The sequence below is a fragment of the Hemiscyllium ocellatum genome, chromosome 13, assembly GCF_020745735.1.
Source record: "Hemiscyllium ocellatum isolate sHemOce1 chromosome 13, sHemOce1.pat.X.cur, whole genome shotgun sequence".
Taxonomy (NCBI): Eukaryota; Metazoa; Chordata; class Chondrichthyes; order Orectolobiformes; family Hemiscylliidae; genus Hemiscyllium; species Hemiscyllium ocellatum.
In genome coordinates, this window is record NC_083413.1 from 45,565,749 (window position 1) to 45,578,956 (window position 13,208).

General features: G+C 37.9%; 1 protein-coding gene across 2 annotated transcripts in view; it reads left to right on the forward strand.

The window, feature by feature from the left end:
* The window catches only part of LOC132821884 (guanine nucleotide-binding protein subunit beta-4), an 86,689-nt gene extending 73,481 nt beyond the window's left edge, over nt 1-13,208 (forward strand). For both annotated transcript variants that reach the window (XM_060834802.1, XM_060834803.1), the window contains exons 8-10: nt 4,766-4,967; nt 5,767-5,983; nt 10,257-13,208. In XM_060834802.1, the coding sequence (XP_060690785.1) occupies nt 4,766-4,967; nt 5,767-5,983; nt 10,257-10,363 (526 nt within the window). In that variant the 3' untranslated portion in view covers nt 10,364-13,208. The remainder of the gene's footprint in view (nt 1-4,765; nt 4,968-5,766; nt 5,984-10,256) is intronic.

Sequence of the window (13,208 nt, forward strand, 5' to 3'; positions counted from 1 at the left end):
ATCATGTTTCACAAACTTGATTGAGTTTTTAGAAGACGTAACAAAGAGGATTGGTGGCAGAACGGTGGATGTGATTTATATGGACTTTAGTAATGTGTTCAGCAAGGTTCACCATGGGATACAAGTTAGCAAGGTTAGATCTCACAGAATACAGGGAGAGCTAGCCATCTGGATACAGAACTGGCTCAAAGGTAGAAGACAGAGGGTGGTGGTGGAGGTCGCTTTTCAGAATGGAAGCTTGTGACCAGTGGAGTGCCACAAGAATCGGTGCTGGTTCCACTACGTTCCGTTATTTATATAATAATTTGGATATGAGCATAAGAGGTATTGTTAGTAAGTTTGCAAATGATACCAAAATTGGATGTGTAGAGGACAGCGAAGGTGACTTCAGATTACAATGGGATCTTGATCAGATGGGTCAGTGGACTGAGGAGTGGCAGTTGGAGTTTAATTTAGATAAATGCGAGGTGCTGCATTTTGGAAAAGCAAATCTTAGCAGGACGTACACACTTAATGGTAAGGTCCTAGAGAGTGTTGCTGCACAAAGAGACCTTGGAATGCAGGTTCATAGTTCCTTGAAAGTGGAGTCGCAGGTAGATAGGATAGTGAAGAAGGCGTTTGGTATGCTTTCCTTTATTGGTCGAGTGTTGAGTACAGAAGTTGGGAGGTCATGTTGCAGCTGTACAGGACATTGATTAGACCACTGTTGGAATACTGCGGGCAATCTGGCCTCCTTCCTATCGGAAAGATGTTGTGAAACTTGAAAGGGTTCAGAAACGATTTACACGGATATTGCCAGGGTTGGAGGATTTGAGCTATAGGGAGAGATTGACTAGGTTGGTGCTGTTTTCCTTGGACCGTCTGAGGCTGAGGGGTGACCTTATAGAGGTTTATAAAATTGAGGGGCATGGATAGGATTAATAGACAAAATCTTATCCTTGGGATGGGGGGGCGTCCAGAATTAGAGGGTGTAGGTTTAGGGTAAGAGACCTGAGGGGCAAATCTTTCACACTTACATGTATGGAATGAGCTGCCAGAGGAAGTGGTGGAAGCTAGTGCAATTGCGACATTTTAAATGCATTTGGATGGATATATGAATATGAAGGGTTTAGAGGGATATGGGCTGGGTGCTGGCAGGTGGGACTAAATTTGGGTTGGGATATCTGGTCGGCGTGGACGAATTGGACCGAAGGGTCTGTTTCCATGCTGTGCATCTCTGACTCTCTGGTCTACCACAGTGGTCTTGCGCATGACAATCATTTACTAAAATTATTCTGCAATTAAACATATGTAGAATGGGACCCTGAAAAACTTGGTACAAATTTTAGCCTACTTAATTTTTCTTTTGTAATTTCCGTTGAGTGATTTTATACTGATCTCTATTGCTATTTCAACCCATTTTTTTTCCTGAAGCTTCATATGAAATTGTAGCCCAAAATTAGTCATGTTGCAATAATTGCATTTTAGTTAATCAAAATACACATCATGTATATGCTATGGGGAATGGGGAAACCACTAAATGGTTACATTCTGACAGTTGAGTCTGGTTAGTCCTTTCCCCTTGGTCAAGAGGAGTTGATGTCATAGCCAACAAAAATCTTCATTCAGGTAGTGCTTTCTTTTCATTTCATTGCAAAGATAAATATTGACAGAGTCATAGGATGAAATATTTGGATAGCTGACTTTGTAAGACTTTGGAGTGCACTTGAATTGTCAAACCGATATGTTACAATCGTGGACTGAAGTCTGAGGCAGCCCATTTAGTCTTAATTAGTTACATGACCCATTGCAGATACAAACATATCTTCACAAATTCTTTAAAATTTAGTAAGTTGATCATAAAGACAAATGAAAAAAATACTTAATTGAAACACTTTATTGGTGTTTTTAGTGCTCTTAACCTTTTCATGGAGGGCTACGTGTTCAAAACAATGGTTTGACTTGACCACCAGTTTCTTGTTCTGTTCTGCTGACTCAACATCTGTCTTTTATCATCTTCCTTGTGCATCAAACCACTAAAGCCCAGGCCTTTTTTTAACTCTTTGCTTACCATTACCCCGGTGCATGTTCAGAGAAACCTTGAATTCTTATTAGTATATGAACAGTTTATGATCAATCTGGGATTGGCTTGGTACTCTATGGCTAATTCTTGAATTATTCCTTTAAAAGAATGATCATCTTTAGTGACATCACTTCCTATGTCCCTTCATTAATTCTTATACATGGCAATTTTATTTTAAGATTGTCTGTTTTATATGTTTATTTTAGCTTAATTCCAGAAAAAAAGCACCAGTGTTCAATTAATCCATCTACTTAGGGTATGTAGTATCATCTCCCAGTGATGCATCTAAAATTCTGGAAAAAAATGAGTGTTCTTCAATTACAAGAAGTATTTGTGACTCCACAGTAATTGTTAATAATTTAGAAAATTGAAGTAGCCACATCAATTAATAACAGGCTCATTAAGTACTTTTAAGTTACCATTTTAAAATAAAGCTCTGCTTCAAAAGCATTTTCACATTTGTCACAAAATAGAAATTGCTGGGGAAATGCAGCAGTTTTGGCAGCATCTGTGGAGAGAAAAATAAATAACATTGAGTTCAGTGACCCTTCTTCAGAACTTGTTTTTAACCAATTAATTATTGAAAAATAACTAAATCTTACAAGTTAACGTGGCTTTAAGAATAAATGGAATGATTTAGTAATGGAATTCCAGACTTTGGGTCTAGGTCCTCTAGGCATGACCACAATGTTGAGGATAGGAAACGGGCAATGTGCAAGAGGCCAGGATCGGTGATGCAGATCTTTGAAGGTTATAGAACTGGAAGCAGATATAGGGAGGTGTGAGGCAAAAAGGTTTTGATGCCTGACACCTGGTGGTAGTTCAGCAAACACATAGGTGATAAATGACCAGGGCTCTGTGTGGATTTGGCAGCAGAGGTTTTTGGATGTACTCACATTTGTAAATGGTGGAGAATGACAATACCAAAATTACATATCAGTCTTAGAAAAACTGATTGATTGTCAAACTGGATCACATGAAAATGGTCTTTTTCCAAGGTTTTTGATTCAGTCTCAATTTAAGGGAAAATACTTTGTCTATTTACCCTATCCATGCCCTTCATAATTTTGTAAACCTCTATAAGGTCACCCCTCAGCTTCCGACGCTCCAGGGAAAACAGCCCCAGCCTGTTCAGCCTCTCCCTATAGCTCAAATCCTCCAAACCCAGCAACATCTTTCTAAATCGTTTCTGAACCCTTTCAAGTTTCACAACATCTTTCCGATAGGAAGGAGACCAGAATTGCACGCAATATTCCAACAGTGGCCTAACCAATGTCCTGTACAGCCGCAACATGACCTCCCAACTCCTGTGCTCAATACTCTGACCAATAAAGGAAAGCATACCAAACGCTTTCTTCACTATCCTATCTATCTGCAACTCCACTTTCAAGGAGCTACGAACCTGCACTCCAAGGTCTCTTTGTTCAGCAACATTCCCTAGCATCTTACTATTAAGTGTATGTGTCCTGCTTAGATTTGTTTTTCCAAAATGCAGCACCTCGCATTTATCTAAATTAAACTCTATCTGCCACTTCTCAGCCCATTGGCCCGTCTGGTCAAGATCCAGTTGTAATCTGAAGTAGCCCTCTTCACTGTCCACTACACCTCCAATTTTGGTGTCATCTGCAAACTCACTAACTGTACCTCTTATGCTCGCATCCAAATCATTTATGTAAATGACAAAAGTGGAGGACCCAGCACTGATCCTTGTGGCACTCCACTGGTCAAAGAGAAAGATATAAAAGAGACCTAAGTGGCAACTTTTTCACACAGAGTGGTATGTGTATGGAATGAGTTGACAGAGGACATGGTGGAGACTGGTACAATTACAACATTTAAGAGGCATTTGGATGGATATATGAATAGGAAGGATTTGGAGTGATATGGGCCAAGTGTTGGCAGGTGGGACTAGATTGGGTTGGGATATCTGGTCGGCATGGACGTGTTGGACGGAAGAGTCTGTTTCCATGCTGTACATCTCTGTGACTATGACTAAATGTTGGAACAAAACTTTTGGCGGCTGACAAAGAGAGAGTTATCAAAAGCATGGATGAGAGTTTGGCAATAGGAGATTGGAGATGTTAGCCATGTTAAATAGATGTAAGCAGGTCATCTTTCTCATTGAGTAGGTCACATCAGATGCTGAGGTTATAAACAAGTCCTTTTCAGTCTGAAACATTGGCTGTGGGACAGAGAATTCGGTAGAAACCGTTTGTAGTGGAGATGAAGCAATGGCAAGGAAAGTTGGACACAGGACAGTAGCCCGGAAAGTTAAAGATGTGATGGTGGGATTTTGAGGGAGCTGGTGATGAAAGTGGATTTCAAAGGGAAGAGAGGGAATTGTTTATTATATCAGTTAATTTGGGTGTCATGAAGAAATGTTAGGTGGTGCTCGGACATTTAGTGGCAATAGGGTGGAGAGTGTGAGAATTGGACCTCATGGACAGGCTGAGCTCAAAGAGCATGAGAGGATAACTGAGTGGAACTAGGGAAAGATAGATAAACTTTTTGCGCTAGGTCTGTTAACATTCTACTCAATACTACTAGGGTATCTGAGGGAATAGTCCAGAAACATACACCAACAGATTATCCTCTATTCCACCAAAGCGTATCTGTTGAAGATAAACCTGTAGTTTTATGGAAAACCTACTGCTGCTTTTGTAATACTGATGAAAGCATTAATGCCCATTTTTGTATTTACAGTGCTTTATGGGACATTGAAACTGGCCATCAAACTACCATGTTCACAGGACACACTGGGGATGTCATGAGTCTCACACTTAGTCCTGACATGCGCATTTTTGTTTCCGGTGCTTGTGATGCTTCTGCCAAACTCTGGGATATTAGAGATGGAATGTGCAGACAGTCATTCACTGGACATGTGTCTGATATTAATGCAGTTTGTGTAAGTATACTTTATTGGTCATTTCAATAACATAGAAGAATTTCTGGGTCTAGACTATGACAACTTTGTCTGAAGAATAATTGTTAAAAATATAAGTAATTTTTATACTATTTCATTGGTGAAATCCATATGATTTGAGCTGACTTTGCATTAGTTTTAAATCAAAAATAAATTGTGCATGTTATAAACTACAAGATTAGGGATTTTGAGTCACAAGGATAAATTGGAGAAGCTGTGGCTGTTCTCATCAAAGAAGCAAAAGTTAAGAAGAAATTTGATGGGCATGTTCAAAATCATCATCTGTCTGAATGCTTGTTGGGGCAATTATTCCCAGTGGAAAAGCTGAGTACTACTGGACACCAATTTAAAATGAATCATGGAAGAGTTGAAGGTGACAAAGGGAAATACTTCTGTTTGAAATGTGATTAGCATCTAGAAAGCAATGCCAGAGAGAGAGGTGAGAGGTGGAGGTAGTTCCTATTGTGACTTTCTAAAGAAAGTCAAATGAGCAGGTCAAATGAGTATATGGAAAAATGTGGGGAAAACCACTGGCCCACAGGAAAACGTCCAGAGTTTGGGATTAACTGAATTGCTCCTGCAGAGAGCTGACGTGAACACAACAGACTGATGGCCACCCTCTGTGGTGTAAACGTTTTATAATTTATGATTTTATGTGAATTCATAACACAAGTAATAACTTTATAATTGGTAACATTGTAATGTAATTTTCTATCTCCACCTCTACAATTCTATTTAACTTAGCTACAGTTTGACAAGATATTCTATTGTATTGCCACAGTTCTTCCCTAATGGAAATGCATTTGCCACTGGATCTGATGATGCCACTTGTAGGCTGTTTGACCTCCGAGCAGACCAGGAGCTGATGATGTATTCCCATGATAATATTATCTGTGGGATCACATCAGTTGCGTTTTCCAAAAGTGGTCGCCTTCTGTTGGCAGGCTATGATGACTTTAATTGCAATGTTTGGGACTCTTTGAAAGGAGATCGTGCAGGTCAGTAAACCTATACATGTTTTTTCTTTAGAATAATTTACCATGTCAGCTAAGGGACAATATGATTTAAAACACAAACAAAATTTGCCCAAAGGCCTTACAATCTTTTGATGTAGTTGCATATTTTAGCTTATTATCTGGAGCTATGGGGAGACTTGTGAATATTTTACTCCAGTGGAACAACTTCTTCCATCTTCTGTCTTCTATATATGGAAACCTGATGTGTTTTAAAATTTGGAATAAATGTTGGTAACTGCTTCCTTAAGTGGACCATTACCAGACTCCAAATTGGATCATGCATCCTTTCTACGCAGAATTTCACTGTTATTGACCAATATCTAATCATGTCAAAAGGCCAAATGTTATGACAGTTATATGTTTATGAACTTAGTAATTTCTGTATTTGTTTCATATAATATCTGGATGGAAAGAAATAAAGATGACTGAGTCATTTTAATGTCAGACTTGGCCACACTAATATGCCCCTGATGACAAGCCATCCATGTTCTACCCTTCATGAACTTGAAGTCATCCAAAACCCCATGTGGTCTTACACGTAACAAATCCAATACATAAGTCATCTCTGTTCACTGGCTTAAGGTTAAATAACATCTTGATTTAAAAGTTTCCACCTTTGTTTTCAAATCCTTCCTTAGCCTTATTGTTCCCTATTTCTATTTCCAGCCCACCATGTTGTGATAGCTGCATTCTTCTAATTCTAATTTCTTGAGCATCTCTTATTTTTAAAATTATTCTGCCATTGATATGGGCCAGGAGCAGGCAGGTGTAACTAGTTTAGTTCGGAATTATGTTGGCCTGGACTAGTTGGACCGAAGGGTCTGTTTCCATGCTGTATGACTCCATGGTGGCCTTGACTTCAGCTGTCTAAATCCTAACCTCTGGCTTTCCTTCCTCAGCACCTCAATTTTGCTTTCCAACATTAATATGCTGCTTGAATTGTACCCCTAACAAAATTGTAGTTAACTGTACTAATAGCTCCTATTTGGTTTGGTGTCATAGTTTTATTGCCCCTGGAATTTTTTGAGGATGTAACTAGTAGAATAGATGAGTGAGAACAAGTGGATGTGTTCTATTTGGATGTTCAGAAGGATTTTCATTAGCATAAGCAGTTAGTGGACAACGTTACAATACTTGAAATAGAGGTAGTGTATTAGCATGGCTTGAAAATTGTTTGACAGAAAGGAAATAGAGCGCGAATGAATGAGTCTTTTTCTCTGATAACAGTAGTGACGAGTGGTGTCTGCAGAGGTCAGTTTGGGCCTCAGTTATTCTCAATACATATAAATGACCTGGATGAGGGAACCAAATGCAAGATTTATAAGTTTACTGATGATACTAAACTGGATGGGATTTAGAGTTGTAAGGAGGAGTCAACAAGGCTTCAAGGCGATTTAGACAAGTTGAACAATTGGGGGCAAACATAGCAGGTGCAGTACAATGAAGCTAACTATAAAGTTTCACACTTTGTTGTCAAAAACAAACTGGAAATTATTATTTAAATGATGATATATTGGGAAGTGTGGCTTTACAAAAGGATCTAGGTGGTGTTATACACCATATGATGGAAACAAGTATGCAGGTGCAATAAACAATTAGGAAGGCAAATAATACATTAGCATCAGATACAAAAGGATTTGAGTTCAGAAATAGTGATGTCTTACTGTAGTTGTACAGAGCTTTATGAGACCCCACCTAGACTATTGTTGGTTTAACTCTAACTCAGGATGTGCTTACTTATTTGAGTCCTTACTAGTTTGGGAGTCTAGCATGAGGGGTCACAGTCTCAGGGTATGGGGTTGCTTCTTTATGATTGAGATGAAAATTTTCTTCATTCAAAGAATTGTGAACCGGTGGAATTTTCCACCATAAGGCTTGAAGCCGAAGTCACTGAGAGAGAGAATTTCCAGATCTTAAATATCTCAAGGGATTTGGGGGAGAAAGCAAGGATATAACATAAGATCTAATTAAATGGTGAAGCAGGCTCAAAGAGTCAGATAGGCTCCTGCTCGTTGTTTCTATGTTTCACAGAACAGGAAACTAAAATCAATTTTTCCTCCACTTTGGAATCTAAGTTCTCAAATTATAATCTATTATGAGCATACTTCATACAAAAGTGGGGAAATAGCCAGGTACATTCCACCACATTTGCAGTTATCTCTCATGTTTCCTTGGATTCTTTCCTAAATTTTAGTTTTACAGCTTTGCCTAAACTAGAGGTTGTGGGCATTCAGTGATGCACAAAGTTCTGAAGATTGTCTACATGGACATTTAGTAAAGCTTTGACAAGGTTCTGTATGATAGACTGATTAGTACAGTTTGATCACACGGAATTCGGGGAGAGCTTGTCAGTTGGATACAAAATTGGCTTGATGGTAGGAGACAGGGTGGAGTGTTGGTTTTTGGACTGGAGGCCTGTGACCAGCGGTGGTCCATAGGGATCGACCGCGTCTACTGTTGTCATTTTATATAAATGATTTGGATGTGAATTTAGGAGGCATAGTTCATAAATTTGTGAATGACACCAAAATTGATGGTATAGTTGATGCTGAAGAATGTTATCTAATATTACAAGGGGAGCTTGATCAATTGGACTAAAGTGGCAAATGGAGTTTAATTTGGATAAATATAAGATATTGCATTTTGGTGAAAACAAACCAGAGCAGGACTGAGATAGTTAGTGATAGGGCCCTGGGTAGTGTTCTCGAACAGAGACCTAGGGGGTTCAGGTACATAATTCATTTGAAAGTTGTGTCACAGGTGGATGCAAACATTTAGCACACTTACCTTCATTGCTTAGACCATTGAGTACAAGAGTTAGGACATCATATTGTACTTGTACAGGGTGTTAGCGAGGCCACTTTTGGAGTACTATATACCATTCTGGTTGCCCCGCTGTAGGAAGGATGTTATTAAACTGGTGAGAATTCGGCAAAGATTTACCAGGATGTTGCTGGAACTTGAGTAGGGAATAGGCTGGGAATTATTTTTTAAAACTAGATTGTAGAAGTTGTAGAGTCTGTTTCCATTATTTATGTATGACCCTAAGTGAGGTCATTTATGAGTGGGCATCATGAAAAATAACCATTATTATTCTAAGCATGCACTTGACTTGCTATCTGTTGGCGAGGAAGCTTTCCACCTTTGCCTGATCTACACGCACTTAACTTCAATCCTGCGCCATGTGGCTGGCTGCCATTTAATTGCTGTAAGAATTGCTATAAAGCACAAGCCAACTGATACCACAAAGTATTCATGTTGTGCTTATGTTGGAAGAGTCTAGACACAAAAATGTTGCTTGACTGATGTGTTGCATTTTCATATTTTTCATTACTGGATATGTTCTGTCTCACCTGCAGAATTGAATACCTGGGGCTAGACAAGGTTGTTTCACAGTTGGATGACTCTAGTCTTGATATGCCATTGAGTCTCTTGATTATTCATCATAAAATTAGTGGTACTGCTACTGCCAGTAATTTCACCATATTAATTTTGCATAGTTAGGTCAAAAATTTATTACCTTGATGTTGAGGTGTTATAACCTTTGTTTAGCTTTCCTACAGTTCAGCCCAACAAGTCCACACCGACCCTCTGAATGATGCCTGAACTGCTGTGCTCTTCCAGCACCACTGATCCAGAATCCCCTCTGAAGAGTAACCTAACCAGGCCCATTCCCCAACCTTATATTGACACCTGACTAATGCATCTAACATTATGGGCAATTTAGCATGGCCAATTCACCTGATCGGCACATCTTTGGATTGTGGGAAGATGCCCACACAGACATAGGGAGGATGTGCAAACTCCACACAGACAGTCACCCAAGGCGGGAATCGAACCCGGTTCCCTGGCACTGTGAGGCAGCAGTGCTAACCACTAGAAATGGGCAATTGCAGAACTCTCCAAAAATGAGTTATTAAAACTTATTCAATGTCTATTTAACAGCTTGGTTAAATATTATAACACTTTCCAAAGTCGGTGATAGTGGATTTGTTGATGTTATCCATATTTTGAAAATTAATTATTGTATATACCCAAGGTGGAGTCATAACAATTTATAGCATAGATGGATAACCTGAATAAATTAGATTTCAGAGTAGTTGCTAGCAGAGCCAAGTGCATATTATTGTATTGGTAAAGGATGAAATATAATTAAAACATTATTATAATGCTTTTAACACTAAAGCTTTAGTTGTCAATCTTGGAATTTAAAATTGCTTTGTTTCATTTGTCTCTTCTTCCTGTCTTCCTCTAGGCGTGCTTCCTGGACATGACAATCGTGTCAGTTGTTTAGGTATCACTGATGATGGAATGGCTGTAGCAACAGGATCATGGGACAGTTTCCTAAAGATCTGGAATTGAAGAAATGTCACCTGAATACCATTCATTGAGACTGGGCTGCCTAAGATGCAGTTAATGGCAATGAAATAACATTCTTTTTATCTAGTATTTACAGGTGATTTTTTTTCTATCATTGAATACAGCTGTATAACAAGGCTTCTGTAAAGTAGGCAAATCTACCAGGAACATATCCTGACAACTGAGAAATTTAAGAAGGGGCTAGTACTAAACTATGTTGGCTCGAAAAATATTTCAAACTAACCATTGTTTAGTTTTAATGGCTGAATTATTTGGAAGGTTTATTGGTTGCTCTAAATCTGCTAACTGTATTGTTTTGTACATATGGAATGTACACATTCTAGCAGCTAATCATGTAAAAATCACATTTTTAAAACTAGGTTTTTAGCCTGTTTTTTAACATCACAGTTTGACTCCAGTGATGGATAAATTGATTGCTGTTGGCATTTTATTTCTTGTGAATTAACTTATTGTGAAAATAACTTTGGTTGTATGTATGCACAATTTTTGCTGCAGTTTTTAAATTATAAAAAACATTCCACCTGTACGCTTTACTTTGTAAATGCATTTGCACTGTTTAACTGTACACAGATGTTCAGCAGCAGGATCCATTGTTAAACTTACACAATTTACAAGACGTTCATGAACCATTTGTGATAACACTTATCTGATACATTGCACCCAGAACAGAACACCCCCTCCCAAAAAAATCACTAATTTATGGCGACTGCTACGGCAGCTCACAGGTCTCTGCGGGATTTTTCTCACTATATCTGTGAAAGGTAGTATCTAGACATTGATAGGTCAAATGAAATCACAATTCCGCCTAATACTCTGAAATAGTACCATTACACACATGATCAAGAGATAAACTTTTTCTGCATTCCTTCCTTCCATCCAGCTACCACCCAAAAAAACTTTGTTTTCAACAATGTGCAATTGAAGTAGTACTTTCCCTGATTCATATAGTGAATTTAATTGCTGATCTGGGGAGTGGTTTCAAAAATAATTATCATCTTCCCTAAATGTCAGTGTATGTAGACTTCTTAATGTAATAAATAGCCTTTCTCTCACATGGCTTGAATGACAATTTAGGAGGAAAATAGTTTCTTCAATTACCAAATCATTTTGAAGCATGAGTAATTGCAACTGAACATGAAGCCTGTAGTTTACATTGCAATTTATTGGCTTTGCTTCAAAATCAATTGCAAGAGAAGTTCTAAGGGTCACTCAACGCAAAACATTAACTAATTTCTCTCCACAGATACTACCAGACCTGCTGAGTTTTTCCAACAATTACTATTTTTGTCTGATTTACAACATCCACAGTTCTGTTTTTATCAGTTTTGAATTGTGGTTTTAGAATGTCATGACTAGCCCCGTCTTATGTAATCTGAAAGATATAAACTACATAAATCTAGTAGCTTTCTTTACTAAAGATACGGTGTTATTGGTGCATCAATATAACAAAGTGCATTGTTTTGAAGTCAGTTTTAAAGCTTTGGGACCAACAAACACTAAACAGGTTTATGCAGAAGTAATCCGCTTCCTCCAATACAGCAGCTTTGGACGAACTTTTCTTTTACGAATATCAATAATTTGTGCTGTTCCTTAAAGTCAGGCCAGTATTATCTTTTGCAGGTGCATTGAAAATTTAAATTGCCTTTAGACAAGTTTATTGTAATAACTTTCAATTCAGTAAAGACCCTAATCATTTCCATCATGATAAATATTTTGTATAGATACACGTATTTAATCCATATTACCTGGAAGAGCTGAGTTTGAAAGCATTATGTAATTAATTTGGACAACAAGATGAAGCATTTAGTTTTAAATTGTTTAAATGTTGTGAAGCATTTGATTAAAATCAATGTGTCATAGATTCAAGTATAGAACTTCAGCTTGAAGTGTATTTTTTGACCTGGAGGTTTTCAAATAGGCTTTTAACTTTTAAAATTACTATAAATTATTAGCCATACTTTGAAATAAATAATTACTTAACTCTGAGTATTATATATACACTATAGCCCAAGTATAAAACCAACTTAATGGCTTAAGTAATCAGTGTCATGCCTTTTGGTTTTTGAAGTCTGTAGTCTAGCAAATTGCACAGCTAATGATTGCTTGGCTTAACTTGTCTAGGATGATCTATGGCTTTGCACGTGGGTTTGTATGCCCTGCAGCGAATGGTGCAAATGCAAGCTTGGTGAGTGAGCAATTAAGTTTGAATCAGTTTAACATTAAATATTGAAAAACGTGGGTATTGCCAATTTAGATATCCACCTTGAAAGTGGAAATGTGCACTTATGATTTTGATTGCAATGCATAAACTTTAGTTTAAGTGCATTGCTTTGGGGGACATCTGGAGATTCAGGATAGAAATTATATCGTGGATCCAATTAGTTGTACTCTGAAGCAAACCAACAAAAACAATGCCCTGAGCCTTCCAGAGTGGATATCTACAGTGTAAAATAATGTCTGGAATATACATGCAGTTTTGTGTAACTTGCTATCAAATTCAGTAGTAAAATTTATTGGTCTGAAGTGCAAAACCAGTTGTTCAGCCTGTATAATACAGAACTTTAGGTGTTTAAACATTTTTCTCTGGTTACAGTATTAACACCAATTTTGTAATACTGGACTGCCTTTGGATTTTGTATCAAAATAAGAATATTAAGTTTTCTTGGCAGCCAATAAAACCAGCAACTTGTGCCATGTGTTTTCTCCTATTGTGCTACTGTATAAAATGAAATTATCTTCACTTTGTATCTTTATCGTCTGATTCACATCAAATTCCTTTGTATTTGTACAGTGGCTCAGTGAAACTAATGTTGCGATAAATTGATTG